General features: G+C 36.9%; 1 protein-coding gene across 3 annotated transcripts in view; it reads left to right on the forward strand.

The window, feature by feature from the left end:
- Positions 1-17,854, forward strand: part of TLK1 (tousled like kinase 1) — a 77,274-nt gene that overhangs the window by 50,835 nt on the left and 8,585 nt on the right. For all 3 annotated transcript variants that reach the window (XR_010884585.1, XM_067299086.1, XM_067299085.1), the window contains exons 12-17: positions 7,077-7,143; positions 11,546-11,643; positions 15,137-15,218; positions 16,089-16,180; positions 16,267-16,356; positions 17,123-17,292. Coding sequence is in view for 2 of the 3 variants with exons in the window: in XM_067299086.1 (XP_067155187.1) it covers positions 7,077-7,143; positions 11,546-11,643; positions 15,137-15,218; positions 16,089-16,180; positions 16,267-16,356; positions 17,123-17,292 (599 nt within the window). In the remaining variant the exon portion in view is untranslated. The remainder of the gene's footprint in view (positions 1-7,076; positions 7,144-11,545; positions 11,644-15,136; positions 15,219-16,088; positions 16,181-16,266; positions 16,357-17,122; positions 17,293-17,854) is intronic.

A 17,854-nucleotide genomic window follows, 5' to 3' on the forward strand; every position in this document is an offset into this window, starting at 1 on the left:
GGCTGCAGCTGATGGTGTATCTGTGCCTAGTCAGTTTAAATAAAAAGTAAACAGGTAGGTTTAAAAAGACTAACAAATTAATTTGTTCTGTTTGCAGAAGTAGGCTAAGTATGTCCCGCATGGTCAACTATCACTTTTCCTATGTAGTAATTTATACCTGGTTATGTGTGGGAGTCACTTTATAAATGACTCTGGTTTGATCTACAAAATATATCTATTTGTACCATTAGTTTGAAGACAGCTGCATACGTTTTGCATAAAGCATCATTATTCAGGTTCACACTGTGAATTTGTTTGACTGGGACAGAAATAGGAAAATATAGTACTAAGACTGGCATTGTAAGCAAGTCTTGAATAGTGTTACAGGTATGCTTTGGTAGAGAGCTGAAGAGTCATCACCCTGATTCTTTAGTAACACTTAGTGCCTATGTTTCATCCTCTTAAAACATAATTAATACTTCTGAATAGCAGGGTAAATCACTTTTCTTACGCAATCTGTGCTGCTTATGTGAGTTTGTCTATTCCATAGTAACAAAGAGGGATTTTTTTTTTTTTTTTTTTTTTTTTTTAGTTGATACTAAGATTCAAAATTATTAGCATGGAGATCCAGGCAATATTTGCATAATGCTTGAGTTAACATGGCTCTAGCCAATTCTTAGTTTGAAAATAATCAGAAAAAAATCTTCACCTTGAACATTTAACCTATCAATGAGATACTAGTATTTTTATGGTTACACTGAGTTGGTGTTATTGCTCCAGATTGTACATGGGGCATGTTTTCTGGTTTAGAGATTACCATTAAGCTTCCACATTAATAGTGAGAGTTTATATAGTGTTGCTTTTCAGGCACTGAGTTTATTTTTAAGATCTCTTTGAAGTATGCAAACCAGAATGGTTCTTTTTGAGAATGTGTTCCCTAGGTGATGGTTGGTGATGTTTTTTTTCCATGATTTGACAATCCATAACTTTATTCACTGTGAAATAGAAATAAACATAAATATTGAAGTGATGGTTGTAGGAAGTTTAAAATTCTCCTTTCTTTTATTTGTCCAGAGGAACTCTCTGTATTGCTTTTACTACTCATCATCAGCATGCAAATTGTTTAAAAAAAAATAATTTTGAAAACCCAACTATTATTCCTATTTAATATTATTTATTAGTATACCTGACTGGTGCATTTGGCCATGTCTCTATTTATGTTAAATTTCCATAATCTTATTGCTGTTTTAGGAGTTGATAAAGCATAATTTGGAAAACAATGCAGAAGATATGATCTAATTAGTATGCAGGACAAGGTGAATTCCTGATAGAGTTTTTAAGTTTCTGGTGTTAGGCAGTTTCATATAATTTTCAAATGACTAAAAAAAAAATCAAATTCACATTTAAATTGACTTAACCAGTTACATGTTAAATGGCACATGAAAATGCTTACTGGTTACATAATTGCCAGAGAGCAATCATAATTGCATTTTTTGCATTTAATACTAGCATATACATAAACTGTTACCGAATCAAAACTGGTTTGCCTTCGAGTATCCTAACTTGATTCTAATATAACCTGGATACAAGATTGCTTGCATATACTATAAGCTTATAATTTTTGTTTCAGACCTTTGGGAAGGTCTGTTATGTGTCCTGGGATCACAAAATATTTAAGCCACATTATGCCCTTGTGCCTTTAATTGAAAAGGTTTTAAAAAATACTGTATTTATGATTTATTATAATTTTGTGTGATGTATTTATTGTCTCCTCTCTTCTTCCCAGTACAGAACTAAATATATGTGTTTTGGGTACCTTGTTAAAACAACTGTTGTGCTTTTCCATTTAAGAGTTCATTTGTCATCTATTGTATGTGATTTTCTGCTGTTACACTGGACTTCTCACTTTTTCTGTTACTTTGAAAGTAGCAATCTTAATCAGTGTAGGCAAATAGAAGAGGTCCTGTTTATGTGTGGCTGGAGGGGAATGCAGAGCTGCTGAGATTAATGAGCTAAACCAGTAGTAAATCAGTGCAGCGTACATGTAAGTGATTGGGGCAGCCTTTCTTAAAATAAACCAAAAAAGAAAAAACTTGCTAACAGTTGTTAGCAACAAGTATCTCTACCGCTGCATTGTTTGGTTTTAGAAAATGGCTTTAACTGCATGTATTGATGAGACAAAACAATCTGTAGCTTTGTAACAAGCAGTATCATGGAAGCCAGTTCTGAAAATAGCGTTTAACTGTTTTGAAACCAACTGAAGGTGTTGCCTGAGGTATTCTTGATGCGTGTTGTTCTAATGTAGTTGAATATACTATGTCCTCTGATATGAATTTAAAAGCAAAATTTTTTTCACTAAAGTTAGCAGCACAAAAGTGACCATCAGTTAATGTTCTGTGAGTGAACAGTGGTGCTGGTGTTTAAATAACATGTATTAGATGAGTCTAAACACTGTCCTGGCATGGACAATTGCAAGAGATCACTTTTTTACTGAACAAAGTCATTTTATTAGTCTTGCTTGAAATGAATAAATTGAAATGCATTTAAAGAAAAAACGTTTACTTGAAACAGACGTGGACTTCTTAGCCGTGGAAAAATATTTCAAAAATCTGTTCCAGGCTCTTTGGTGACTTGAGAGATGGTATGTGCAATGCTGGGCTCCACTTTTTTGAAGCAGCTCTTATTTCATTAGACAATAATAATTTCTAGAAACAGTATTTTATTTAGTTTAGGTAGTGTAGCCCTTCCTCTCCAGCTTCAGCTATTTTGGTTGTAATAAATTCCCAATCATTTCTTCTTCTGCTTTCCCAGTTGCTCCATGAGACTCTGCATGCATCCTTGTGCCTGAATATAATTTGAAATAGGAGGGTAGAGAGAGCTTGCAGAGTTTGCTAATGTAGCAGAACAAATGCATCGTTTGTAGGGAGCATTCCGTTCTGTATGGAACAAATAAAATTATTTTGAGAAACTTTTTCAGACTTAAGTGCCAACAATGTGTCTGGGCTTTACGGGACGAGTAAAGACAGCTCCTTTCCCGAGGCATTCTCTTTCTAAGGCAAACTGGGAAACAATGGCAGTGAGACATGGCGAAAGATCTCATGGAAAACTTGAATCAGCCCATTCGAGGCTGGTCAGCGTTTGCCCCTCTTTGCAGAAATTCTAGGAACTTGAATGAGAATAAATTTGGACCAGGGAAGGAGCGCTTCAAAAATCATGACCAACAAACTTGTTTAATTTCTGTGAGATATGGCCACGTGAAGTATTGCATGCGCGTATTGCTGTCTTTGGGCATGGCAGCATTCTGTTGTGCATATATAGGCATGATTTTTCCATTGGGAAAAGGTGGGAGTAAAGATTGTTGTAAATATAGCAGGCCTAAGGTCATGACAACTGAGAAATGCATTGCCGTTTTGTTTTGGTGTGGGTTTTTGTCTGCTCTGTACCCCCTAGTAAGTATGCTTTGATTACAAAAAAAGGTTTTGTCTGAACTTGAGTGAGAAGGAAAAGAAGGTCAGTTAGGTCGACCCATGCATACTGTGTCAAAACCTTTGAAATTTCGTTCTGAAAACACTATTAAAATACTGGTGGGCTCATTTTGCTAGTAAAAGAAATGTTTAAGTCAGGGATACCCAGCCTTCCTGGCTGGGCAGAGTGTCTAGAGGCTCCCAGCGATGAGTGAAGGTGGCATGCCATGGCCCTGCACTTCACAGAGGAATTACGCTGCCTGCGCAGAGCGTGCCCAAAGCTTTCTTTGTAATTTCTGGAATTTATTGCATGTGTACGGTAGTTCATTTGGCTGCAGAGAGTTAAACGCAGTATTTATTGCACCGTAATTATGAGTGGCCAAGACAATGGTCAGGATCAGACGATCTCTATCAGAGGAACACATGCAACCTGCTCCCAGGTACCCTCTTGCCCAAACGCTCCTTGGATTAGCCTCAAGCCTGACTATCTGGCTTAAATTCGTTTAGTGGGTGGTGGCAGCCCGTTGGGGGCTGACATCCCTCCTGTGGCCTCCTCAGCCTTTCTGCCTCCTCACGTGAGGAGGCCCAGGTTTCTCAGGTGATGGAGGAGCGACTCCCTCCACCAGAAACAGGGTGCCTTACAGGTGACTGCCGCTCAGAGGCGAGGCCCGCAGCGGGCTACCTGGGCAGGCCGCGGAGGGGCGGGCGTGCGGGCAGCGATGCGCCCCTGGGAAGCGGGCGGCGGATCGGTGTTTTCAGGCCATGCAGTGCAGGGGGCTGGTGGCCTATAGCCCCAACACTGCCAACAAGCACGCTGTCATCCTTTCACTGTACTGTTACTCGTTGTATGCTATTTTAACAGCATAAATGTAAATTGCAGTGTATTTATAGAGGGAAAGTAATAAACCCCTGCTTTTTAAGGAAGTAAATGTTTCCAAATAGGAGGGAGTAAAGCTTTGTTTTTCATAAGTAAATTAAGAAAATTGAAGTAGCTGTGTCTGTGTACAGGTCAGTGCTTTGTGTGCCTGCCCTCACATTGGGATGGTCAGCAACGAGAGTGTCAAGCTGCTGTGGATCATGGTGTGCCTCTATTAGAGTTAGATTTGTAAGGAAAGGGAATAAAGGAAAACAGTCATTTATTGGGATATAGCATGGAAACATGGAAAGAGTGACTTCGAATCTTAATGTTTTCAATGTAATGTTTAACTGGTCTCATGCTCTGTGCTCATCAGGACTGTTTAGGAGCTTTTTGGAAGGCAGTGCTTGTCAGAGTCGTCTAGGCACTTTGTCGTGATTCTGTGCACAGATAGTTGAGATTATTTAAAAAAAAACAGGTTTCCTGTATTATGTTAGTTTTCCAGGAGACGTATGGTTTTAGGGCTCTCAATGTTCAGTGAAAATTCTGGAAGGTCTCATGTTACAAATTTTGTATTTTCAGTGCATTTTACTTGTGGTTCAGCTTTGCTAAGCCCTCTAGAGGTTCTTCTCCCTGGCAGGCTGAGAAAGGCCAAGTTTACTATCTGTGTTTCTGGAAATAGATGCACAAACCTATAATTTATACTGCAAACAAGAATTTGGGAAAAATAATATTCAACCTCACCCACTTTGGCATGGCTTCTTTACCTTTTTAATTGAGGATTTAATCCGTATTAGAGTAGTTTGCTCTTTGAGTAGAATTATTGAAAAAATGTCAGGGATGCTGCTATAAATGGTCTGGGTACTCTGTGATTGGTCTGGCAGATGCATTAGAGCAAGACACCCCATTTCACATTTGCTTTAACTTTTCTTTTAAGATGTAGCATAAATTGTTGATACCCAGAGGAGGTTCTCTCAGGAGAACGATGCAAATGTTCAGTCCCAAGATCTGATACTAAGGACCGAACCTTTTTGCCTCTCTTGAAGTTTTTTATGCCTGTTGCCTTTAGAATAATTGTGGATTTTGTGACTGGAATACAGGACTGCTTTTCATTCCAGTACGGAAAAAGATGCAAGGCAATTTTGCATGATGCTCCTTAAAAGAAAGGACTTCTTCCTTCTCAAATTCCAACAAGGATGTGGTCATGGATGGGTTTTTTACCTGATTTTGAGTGTTTTCCATATGTGATAGACCAGAAAGTTGATGAAATAACAACTGGCTTGTGAAGCTGTAACAGGTTCTTGAAAATTTAGATGCTGTGGTTGAAAAAGAATCCAGCAATGTCATTAATATTCATGGAAAGTATCTGGTTGACTCAATCTTCTGGCCAACTCAGAGAAAAGGCAGCGAAAATCCACTATTTCTGCAATCAGGAATAGGAAAGGAAAGCTTCAGAAGCACCAAGTTTTATCCTGAAAAGATGCACTCTTTTATTAGCAACTTTTGAGAGCTGATTAACGCACACAGGGTTTAGAATTCTGAAAACTAAGACATTGTTTATCCAAATTTAAAAGAGAGGTTAGAAGTCTTGCAGATGATTCAATTTCTGCAAATTTTATGAAAGTTGGCATCTGGTGTGAGGGACGTCTGAACTGGTGTCCCTCATCTTTGGGGAAACTACTGATGGTTCTCAAGACACTCTAGCTCCTTAGACTGCAGTAAAGGGTGTGAATTGCCTTCGAAGCACTTTGTATGACTTACCTTCCCAGGACAGTTGATAATTGAAGCCAGTAAAATATGAACTTTGTAAAAGCATACTATGCTATTAGTTTTAGCTTTGCATCATGCAAGAAATAATAGATCTAGGTAAAACAGTATGTGTGTGCCATCCAGCCTTAGTTTTTTCACCATTTTAGTGTGGTTTTTTTAGGGATTTGTGTGAGTGCTTTCAAGAAGATCGTAACTCTTTCTTCTTTCTCATCCCCCTAACCCCTCAACATGTATATGGCTTCTCTGGAACATGAAGTCTGGTGTCTTTTCTTTGGTGGTTTGTAAGAGGTTCACTTCTGTGTTTTCTGTTTGTTTGTCAAATGCTTATTGTCCCCAGTCAGTTTGTGCATTTCTTAGTTAGTAGTCCATATAAACAGTATGGATCCTTGGGGTGATAACTGACTTTCTGTCCTGGGAGGTTTCCAGGCAGTGAGGGACCATGGAATTAATTATAACTGGGAGCCTGATTTCAAAGGAAGATAAAAAGAGAAAAAGCAAAATAGTTACGTGTCTATTCAAAACTGAATTTATGGTTTCATGCAAAACATAGTGTGTTAATGAACTCAAAATGTGTAGGTTTACACTATTTTCTTTAAGTCGCAGATCAAGAATTCGATGTTATTGATCTTGTCCAATTAATCTCTCAGTCTCCATCTCTTGGTGCACTAAATGCTACAGTTGAGAACAAAATAGTGGAGCATCATCAGCTAAAATTCTGGGATGATGAGGTGATTTAGGAGACAACCAGAAAATCTAACAAACTGTCAGAGAGAACAGAAACAGTCCAGTGGGAGAGGCAGTTAATATTCCAGAATTCCAGACAGAGGCCTTCTATAAATATGTTTTGATCCTGAAATTAAAAACCAGGATGTTCAGATGGTTTTTGTGGTTGTAAATCATAAATATAAGATGCAGTATTTACAGTAGTATTTAAATATGAATGCTTTTGTTTACCATCATATAAAAGCTATAATTATGTTTGTTTTTGTTTTTGTTTTTTTTTCCAGTTTGACTCTAGCAGAATATCACGAACAGGAAGAAATATTCAAACTTCGATTAGGACATCTCAAAAAGGTATGTATATGGTCTTTTATTCTAAGGTGCCTTTTTTTTTTTCCTGCCATGCCCCAAACTGTAGAAACTAGTATTATCAAAATAAGGAGCTATCTGTTTAGAGCTATCTGATCACAAAGCATAATAACGGAAGTAGTATATGATTTTGTACCTAATAATGACTTTCTCTTCTTCTGGTGCAACTTGCCATGACCATTGGGAGTACAGGAATGTAGTAGTGAATCCATCCAGTGTAACTCTATACTGATTCATTGAATCCTTGTTACAGTGATGTTGCTCTTAAGTTATTGACTAAAAATTAACTCTGTAGACTTTAAAAACAGTGGTGGTCTCAGTGTTGTGTTGTCGTTAATACTCTCTGCTATATGCGATTATTATACATTATTAGTCATAATGTGTGTTGCCCCACTTCCAAAAGCTGCTCAGATGAGGCCATTGGAACACAAGGAATCGTTCGGCAAAGTGCTCGCTGCTTTCCGTCCTGTGGCCTATTCTCACCTGTGTCCTTCCTATGGACTTGAATTGCCTAGAAAGAAGAAATATTATACTTCTTAATTTGGACAGAAGTTTCACACTCTTACAGCACCAATAGTAAATATGGAAAAGAATAGAATGGCTTTAAGTAATGAGAATTGTTTTGTGTTACGCAAACTAAACAGCGTTTGTTCTTTCCCTCTTCCTGTCTGTCTGTTTCTTGAACTGACGTGTTTCAAGATGACAAATTCTCGTTGTCATTGATCTGTGTCAGCACACATTCTGATTGGGATACTTTGGGTGTTTTGACAGAAGGACATAGGGAACTCTGAACATAACAGAGAGATGATTTCGCACAATTTTTGTACATATGCAGAAGAAACAATGCAATGGGGTTAATACACTGTGCTGGCAATTCCTTGGTCAGAGTGCAAAAAACTTTGCACTTGTTTATCCTATCTCGCAGAGGATATTAACTTTTTTTTAACAATAGATTGTAAAGCAAAAGTAAAAATTGAATTAATGTCTGAAAACTGAATATCTTCTGAATATTCTTATTGTTCAATTTCTTTGAAGTATTCATAATAGAAAATTTTCTGGTTATATTTCTCATTAAAAAAGGAAATGTCTAAGGGATTGAGGCTAACCTCAGATCTTACCTTTTTATGATTCTTTATGGATTTCTTCCTGCTTGGGTAAATATTTAAGAATGCGTTAGTTTGGGGAATTACAAATACTATGAATTAAAAAAAAATCAATTCATAATTGTCATTCTTCGTTTGCTTTCATTTAGTTTCAACACTTTAACTGCTGTTTCAAACAAAAACTAGAATACACTTGATTTGAAAACACTGTTCTTTATTAATGGAAAAAATAGCTGAAGATAACAGTTATATGGAAGGTAGGAAAAAACAGTATTATCAGCAAAGTATGCTAGGGCTGTAAAAGTCCCAAGCACCACCACTGCTGCTCTTGTTTCAGAGCTGAAGAAGTGAAGTCAGCCAAACTTGATATGTGCTTTTCTTACGTTAGCTTTTGACTTTAAAGAAAAGTCCAATTCACAGAACATGGCTTTTTTGAATGAATACCATGTTTTCATCATCTATAGTATCCATTTCAGTTGTTATCAGTTGCATGTAACTGCATATAGCAAGGGAGAAATATTTTGAATAAAAATTTTCCTAATTTCATGGAATCCTCTAAAATTATTTTTGCTCTCAGATATTTTACTCCACTCTTTGACTTTTGAAAAAATCCAGCAGTGCTTTTTCCTTATGGCCAATCATTCTAATAAATCTTTGTAATAAAATAGTTTGGTAATATCTTAAGTGTTGCATGTTTAAGCAAAGTGTTTGAGGAGTCGCTTGTGAAAAGGGAATGACAGTTGAAGCAAGCAGAAATACCTCAATAAGTGTGAAAGAAAATACCACTAAATTGTAAATCTAAATGAAACTCCCTAGCGATGCTGCATATTTAGTAGGCAGATGTTTTATCCTCTGAGCAGTAGTTCTTGAGATGGTCATCAAAACAGGTCATTGTGTTCTTCCCCTTTAAATGTTGCAAGAGTCTAGTTCTAGCTGGTTCTCCTCAAATATACAAGTCACTTATTGTAAATCCTACTATCATAAACTGAACTGGGCCCCTTGAGAACACTGGCACTGTTTTTTAAAGAATATAACAAGGAATTACTTGAATCTGTGATAGGGATGTATAAACTTTTGGGCACTGGTGAGGTAGGCTGTGTAGGAATAGGTCTTCATTGTTAATGCTTTAGAAACAGCACCAGCTTCATATGAAATTCTGTTATGAAAGTCTGTGGCTTTTTCCATGCTTTAGCTTGTTTGAAGTCTAATGGAAATTTTAAGTGACATCTGAAGGAAGCTGTTACAAAGCTGTTTAATACTCAAATTTGGTTTTCACCTTGAGCATCAGTGCTATGGTACTCTGTTTAAGAAGGAACTTATTTGACTAAGTGCCAGAGGGGAGCCAAATGTTAATTCTTAGCAAATCATGTCTGCATATATTGAAAAGTAGTAATAAAAATATATACTTGCATTTTAATTCTTACATGTGGTACAGATTTTTTCTCTTACTAGGAAAAATAATTTTTTTTACCTCCTTTTTACACTTCTGTACTTCTCTGCTAATGCTTCTCTGCTGGCTATATTTATTTCTCTTTCCTTCTGTATATGCTGTTTTGCTGTCTGCTTCTCTTCCTTTTCACTCTCAAAAGGCTTTCCTGGTGCTCTTCTTATTCTTGGTGCCCTGTACATGCTGCCACCACCAGTTCTCTTTTCCTTCTGCTCCCCAGGAAATTCTTTTCCAGCTAGCAGCTTTGGTCCTGGAGAGAGGCTCTTGTTTTCTCACTTCCTTTTATATAGCAGTGACCTGAGGCAGCTAAGCTGGTTCATTCTTGCTTAAAGGTATTCACAGCCTGAGTGTCCTAAATAACAACTGGAAACAATGCAACCAGCCAGTTCTCTTTGGACTAACATTGGCCTATGAACCACATTTTGAGAACCACTGAATTGCATAATATATGAAAAAAAAAAGCCCAAAAGAAGCATAACTGATGGATTTTTTTTTTTTCGTCAGCCTTTGGGAAGAACATAGACAATTGTGTGTGTATAAATGTGTGGCCTTTTTTGCATGGGGGAAAAAGGCTAGAAATCTTTATAGAGAACTAATGGGTTACAAGGAACTGCATATAATTTCAGGATATCTAACTGAGAACTGCAAGGAAGAATCTATATATGAAAGAAGAACTTAATATGGTGTAAACAGAACAAAATGATAATATATATTAGGGAGAGCAAATGGTCCACATAGTTTTGCTAGCAGCTTAATGTTAACTAGTTCAGCTTTTAAATTATTAGAGATTTGATTTTGTTTTTCTGAATGAAGGTTCATCTAATTACTTGGGGGGTTTTGTTGCTTTTTTTCCCTTAGCTTGTCATAGGAAGGAATTCAGGATATCCTCTGAAATCCTCTGGTTTGAGTTCTTAAACTTGTTGGAAATGTGCTCATCTAATGTGTGGCATAAATGATATAAGTATATTTTGTTTCAGGATGTGGTTTTACAATGTACAATATTTGGAAATACCAGCTTAAGGCATTTTTTCCCCCAATCTTCTGACCTCTGCCTCCATCCCCTTGTGCCATGACTTGTTGCCCTCTGTTTTACCAGTACCACCAGGTTGTGCAGTCACAGTATAAATTGGATCAGAGAACTGAATTTGAACTGATTTCAGCATTCTCTAATATGTAGCATAAAGATGAGATAATTTTAAGTGCTTAGATTAGTTAAGGAATGTGTTCATACCTGACATGCTTCTTTTGAAATTGCACTTGAAATCTTAGGTAACACACATTCTGCCTTTGTAATTTTGATAAAATATAAATGGAAAAATCTTCTGAAGTTAGCTTGTTTTTGGTGTTTTATATCAACACCTGAAGAACACTTCTGTTACAATGATGTATTCCTTTTTTCGGTTTGCACTTCAGCCTCAAAATATTTTAAGCGTCTTTCCTTAATTTGTCAGTTTGTACAAAATCTATAACTGCACATATCTCAGGCTTCTCTTCATTGTACATCAATTTCAGACCGCTTCCCAGATAATCTCCCTCCTTGGCTGAGGTACAAAACCCAGCTGCTTCTCATTTCAAATAGCATCCCTACAGTGCAGAGCAAAACCATGAGCATCCCGTTACCTGTGGGTTCGTGGACGAAAAGGTTCCTTGAAACAGGCTTTTGCCTCATCTCTCTGAATTTCTTAGGCTTTAAGAGAAAAGCGCTGCTTTTCTCTAGTTCGGTAGGGTTTTGTAGTGTAATGTTCCTCCATCACCGCTAGTATTGATGCAGGGGTAAAAATATCCTTTTCAAACAGGGAGCAAATGAGCTTTTATATTTCATTCTTTTCATTTGCAGGAGGAAGCTGAAATACAAGCAGAACTTGAACGTTTGGAAAGAGTTAGGAATCTTCACATAAGAGAACTGAAAAGAATAAATAATGAAGACAATTCACAGTAAGAGACTTACTGTCTTAATTTTGCATGTCTATGTTTAAAACAATGCTTTAAAATCACATTTTATCTACAAGAGATAGGCTGGTTGATAAATTTTTCTTTGGTTCTCTTTGCTTATGTGTATATTTTAAACTTTTTGTCCTATTTTAAATACAAACTTATTTAAACTTTAAAAAAAGAATGACTTTTAATTTAGCAAACTTAATAATGTTTTTATTGAGTATGCCAGAAAGAAGTTAGATATATAGATACATGCACACACAGAGAGAGCTGATAATGCAGGAGAGCTGAAACTTGCTAGACTGTGTTACTAGGTTAAAAAATATTTGTAAGGAAGCCTAACGCAAGCACTTACCTGACACTAATGCAAGAAAACGGTGGGGAGGTTGGATGCAGCAGGAGCAATTTTATGGTGCTGTGAAATCAGTTTCAGTTTTATTGCACTGTAATTTACATTTACCACAGGTACCTAACAGGAAAAATGCAAATGCTAAGTCTTTTGTATTATGTTAAATCTTACTCTCTACCTGAACTTGCACGGTAATATATCATAATGTTAAAGTGGCATTTTAAATTAGCTATAATTGTATAGATTCCAAAGTAATAATTACATAACTAATAAAATCAGTCTGTTTTCTGTGTTGGAGAATACAGACTCTAATGCCACAGTTTGACCAGCACCTTAAACTGGCTCTGTGGCTTGAAAGAAGCTGGCTCTGCCTGTGCCTGACCGCTTGATTATGCCCTTGCTCCGTTCCCTTGCGCGTGCCGCCATGGCACTGCTCTGGTGAACAGATGCTGGAAATCAAGCCAAGTTAAATTTCACCAGCTCGACTCCCCTTTTGTTTTTGTTGTTGTTCTTGGTGGTGGTGGTGTTTTTTTCCTCCTGGGTTAATTTTAACCCCAGACCAATTTCCTGGTCTAGTTCTGTGCTCCAAGTGCCAAAATTCTTACGCTGCCCTGAGGGAAGAGGGCACGGGCGGGCTGAGCAGCCTGGGGCCGGGCAGCGGGAGACTGGCCTTGGTTCTTCCGGCACTAATAAATGTTTATGAAACAGTAGCCTTAGGATCTTAGAATTTAATTTTATTTTTTACTCTTTGGACACAATAGAATAATATATGCACTAAGATTTCTAAACATTAAAGTCACCAGAAATTAAATTGTATATAACCATTTTAGTGGTTGCCATGCTCTAGAGGAGTACAGAAAATTTTGGTTGCCTTGTGGCTATAGTGCTGAATTGATATTGTGTCATTTTTTTGGATATGAAAAATAATGGGTGCTGATGCTTACAGTTCAGTGGCAGAATATTTTCTTTTTAAGCAGACAAACGTGCTACAACAATTAAACAGCAGTTCTTTGCAGGTTAAATGACAACTTTCTTTATCTTAATTGTTTGTATTAAGAAAAAATGAATGGGATTTTTCAACAAGAAGTAATAAATGCCACATTAAAAAATGACAGGCTTTGTCTACGAAAATATTGTGTATATGGTGCAAGGAATGTCCAAATTACAGTCCCTGTTGAAAACAGAGTTACATTACATGGATAAACAGAATTCTGCAGCTTCACTGCTCATTTTCTGCAGTAGCTGCTGGCACATTTTATGGTAGAAAATGAAAAGCTTTCTGTCTTGCATGCTCATGTTCTTGTGAGGGTTTAGACTTAGGTATTTACCAAGTGGCCAAGCTGCAGCTTACAAAGATAGTATAGAACGGACAAGCAATTGAACAGTGGTTTAGTTCTGTGGCCCCCACATTTTTTGCTAACATGTCTTGGTGACTCGGTCGTTTGATAAGGGGGAGGTCTTGTTCTGAAGCAGAGCGTCCTTTGGGTCCTGACACGCGAATCCTGTTGGGTTTTCAACTTCTAGCTCTGGAGCAGTGCCAAGCCCTCTTTCTTGTTCTAGCAACATTCCCCTCCGCATCTTTCTACTTGTGCACTCCCTTCCCCTGCTCCCAAAATGTGTAAAGTCATGGTACAGTATTAAAATAGACTACAAACTCACATGTTTTGTGTTCCATGCTTAGCAATGAGAAATAGGAAATTTTGTATTGCCCAGATTAGAGCTGGGTAAGCTTGTATGTCTGCATTTGTTCTTTATAACTGCACTGGGATAACAGGACAACTTGAGAGTATAGGTTAGGCCTTCCCTGTCTGGGAAGCATAACTGATGCCCGCGTGATGCTGGAGTTATCTGCAAAGTGCAGATCTTGAGGGACAGAGCTGCATGGAGTAGCAAAAGTAGTAGTGGAGAGGAAAGGTGGTAGCGTTCACAAGGTCGATTCCTACTGGGGGCATAGATGTAGTAGAAAGGCCAAGAAAATATGAATCTAAAATTTTAGAATGTGATATTCAAGAATTGGGCTACTGATCGCGTAATGTCCATCTCTTAAGAATGCTATCTCTAAATCTTTAAAATTTTTCTACACTGAGTACATTGCTTGCTATTTATGATAATTTTTTTTCTTGAACGTTCAAATATATGTTTTATAGTGGAGAAAATGAAAGTTATATTTACAAAAGAGGCCACAGTAAGTAAGAATATGCATCTTCCCTCAGACACTTGAATATCTGTGGCCGTGCCTCCAAAATCATACTTAATAGCAACAAAGAACAGCATATGGAGGGATGGGGTGACCTGTTAGCAGACTCTTGCACAAAACCCTTCCTTAAATTTTTCTGTGGAGTATAACTGGCAGCGGGCCTTAGACTGGTGAGCAACAGGTGAGCGTAGATGTCTCATCATTGTGGTAGAAATGCGATGAGTATTCATTCACCTCCCCCTGCCCCATGATAGGTGCGGACAAAAATAAAAAATAACATAGTTCTTGTACAGAAGTTATCAGGTGTATCTCTAATCTTGGACTTTTCGGTACAACTTCAGAATACCTAATAATGTGTGTGTTCTCTTTTAATTGTAAAAGTGAAGTACAAGGAGAACTTCCTGCTTGGAATTATGATTGGAGTAAGGGCGTCTGGCACTGTAAAGTCCTGACCAAACATTCACGTCACAGAATACAAGAGGATACTGCTGTTACTACTGTTACTATTGCTGTTATCAACAATTATTGCCGTTGACGATTGGTGCTTTTGTTTCAAAATAAAAAAATTAGGACAAAACAGAATAGTATTTTCCCTGGTGAGTTATCATGAGCGTAGTGTTTGTAGTGAATTGGCAAGGGGTCATGTTAAGTCTCAAGAGTGCTTTTCTTATCCTCACAAAATAGAGAAACATGACCAAAAGTTAGCAAATTGAGTGATTTGATGATGATGATGTGATGGCAGTTGTAGGCTAAATAGTTAAGAGATCAAAATCAGCCATGTTGTATAATTTTGTCGTAAAGTCACACATGGTGAAATACTGTTTAGCGTATTGGATATCTCCAGTAAAAAGAAAGTCACATTTGAGAAATAATGTTAAGAGGTCTAAATATTAGGCTTTACTTGTATGTCTTGAACAGAATTAGCTGAAATTGTCTTTTCTTTCAAGGTTTAAAGATCACCCCACGTTGAATGAACGGTATTTGTTACTCCATTTACTTGGCCGAGGTGGCTTCAGTGAAGTATACAAGGTAGTGTGTGTTGGGTCTGTTAAATCTAATGTTTCAGAGCCATGTGTGTTTGTATATTTAATTTTGGGGAGTAGGAGGGGTGCTAAACAGGCAGGCAGATTTTAATGTGGTATACTCATTAAACGCTGGTTGAGCAAACTCCTTGATTAACTCATGGAGGGAGGTACCATTGCAGGGCTTCAAAGCTATATAACCAAAAGCCGTGTTATTGACAGGGAGGAAGCCAGGCTGTGACTTCATGATTGCTTATATGTATGCCAAGAATGAAAACCATTAGAAACTAAACCTTGCTGTAGAAGACTATTTAAAAAAAAAAAAAAAAAGTAGCTCTTCTGAGACATCTGTCTGCAGCTGTAGAAAAGAGCACTTGCTTTTAGGACCTTAGATAACTTGACCACTTTCGTATCTTAAGAAGCTAGTCATACTGACAAATTTATGACTTCATAGTTTTATGTTTGGGGGCTTTTCCAAATTAGCAGAAGTCTTCTGGATAGGAAAAGCAGAGAGGGAGTTGAAAAAAATTCTAATATTATGATAATTTATCTAATGAAGCACTCTGGCTCTTTAAACTGAAAGTGGCTCTTTAAAGTGAAACTGAAAGAACTGAAAGATATTTGTAAAATAGCAAATAAAGTTAGTATATTTCAAATTAACCTGCTGTTCATGTCTGTGAGGTGTTTTTTACATAAAATGTAACACAAAGGGAACTTTGAATACCTCTATAGATTTTTTTTAAAACAAATAAAAATATTAATAGTTAATAGACCTGTGAATTACATGCCATTTTTTCTCTCTTTATTGGGTGTTATTTTTATCATCTTTGGTTATAACTTTCCCATATTTGTGGGGGGCTTTTTGTTTTGTTTTTAGGCTTTTGATCTTTATGAACAAAGATATGCTGCTGTGAAGATTCACCAGCTTAACAAAAGCTGGAGAGATGAAAAGAAAGAAAACTACCACAAGTAAATATTAATGACTTACGCTTCATATGTTAGATTGAATAGTATTTTATTGATTATAGAAAGTTAACATATCCATCTTCTTTTAGACATGCCTGCAGAGAGTATAGAATACACAAAGAACTGGATCACCCCAGGATAGTTAAACTATATGACTACTTCTCTCTGGATACAGATACGTAAGTACATAAAATGGTACATATTCTAGAACTTGCTAATGATTTTAGTATTGTAATTTAGATTTAAAAAAAAAACCTTAAAGAATATTTGAACATAAAGAATATGCTCTTACCTGCAGCCAAAAGGTTTCGTGTTTCCTTAAGGGGACTCCAAAAAACCTGTAGTTGCAGAATTATGTATTATGTCTCAGATAAATATTTCAGGCATTACATGAAGTGATTGAAAACACTGATTTGCAACAACTGACTAGCAAATCCTGTGAGATATCCTGAGGGCAAAACAAGCATGTGCTGCTGTAATGTTTTTGGGCAGAGCAAGGGCTGCGGTAGGGCAGCCTGAAAAGGCTGCTGTAGCATAGACAAATTTCCAAGACTAAATGATGTCAGCTGCATCTCTCACCTAAGTGTGTCCCGTGGTTGCTGGGCTGCACCTTTTTGTGTGAAATTGTGTCACATCTCTAAGGGATAGCAAATGTATTTTCTCATCAAGAAACTTGCTTACATAAATAAGGGTGTTTTTTTTTACTTAATCTCACTTCAATATGTATGCAGTTTCTTTTTCGGTAAATATGAATGCTCCAACTGATGTCAGGTTCCTATAAGCTAATTGCTCTGCCATGCGTTTTATTAACGATTTAATTCATATAGTTCAATGTTCAGGCAGCTGTTGTTAAACTTGTCAGTATCAAACTAGGTTGTCATATCTCCCTTTGTGGTTGTGCCGTTTGATACGTTATTTAATGTTGTATCTCTGAATCTGCCCTAGGTTTTGCACGGTGTTAGAATACTGTGAAGGCAATGACTTGGATTTCTATCTCAAGCAACATAAATTAATGTCAGAGAAGGAAGCTAGGTCCATTGTAATGCAAATAGTAAATGCACTACGGTATCTCAATGAGATCAAGCCCCCTATTATACACTATGATCTTAAACCAGGTAAATGGGGAATGTTACAATTGAAAATGTCATTTTCTTTTTTCTCCTTTATTTTATTTGTAATTCATGCCTGAAAATACCAAAATTATCTTCTGTATGTCAGGTTTATTTTAAACATCTGAAAAAAATGCATACTTCTCTTTCTAGTTTTATTGCCAAAATCATTTGTATGTCTTTGGAAGTGTCTGTTGTAACTTTTCTACTACGAATTATTTTGATTTTAGTTTGTAGAAGAAATTTCTGGAGCACATAGCAGATACATATGCTAATACTTAACAATGTAAATAGATAAGATCATTAGTTGGCTCAGTCCTGTCTGGACACTGTGTAATGCTGATTTGTAAATAATTTTTTCCCTTTTGTATTTCATAGCTGGTAAAAGATTGAAGTAGGTAGTCTATCACTCTCTGCATGCCAGTTCAACAACTTCAAACTAGGACTTTACAGAACTTTTCTATACTGTAAATCTTTTTCCTAACTAATTCCAAATTCATCTTTTTGTGATCATCATCTTTTTGTGCCACCTCTTCATCTAAAACTGTTTTGCTTTTTTCGGGAAACT

The sequence above is a fragment of the Apteryx mantelli genome, chromosome 6, assembly GCF_036417845.1.
Source record: "Apteryx mantelli isolate bAptMan1 chromosome 6, bAptMan1.hap1, whole genome shotgun sequence".
NCBI lineage: Eukaryota > Metazoa > Chordata > Aves > Apterygiformes > Apterygidae > Apteryx > Apteryx mantelli.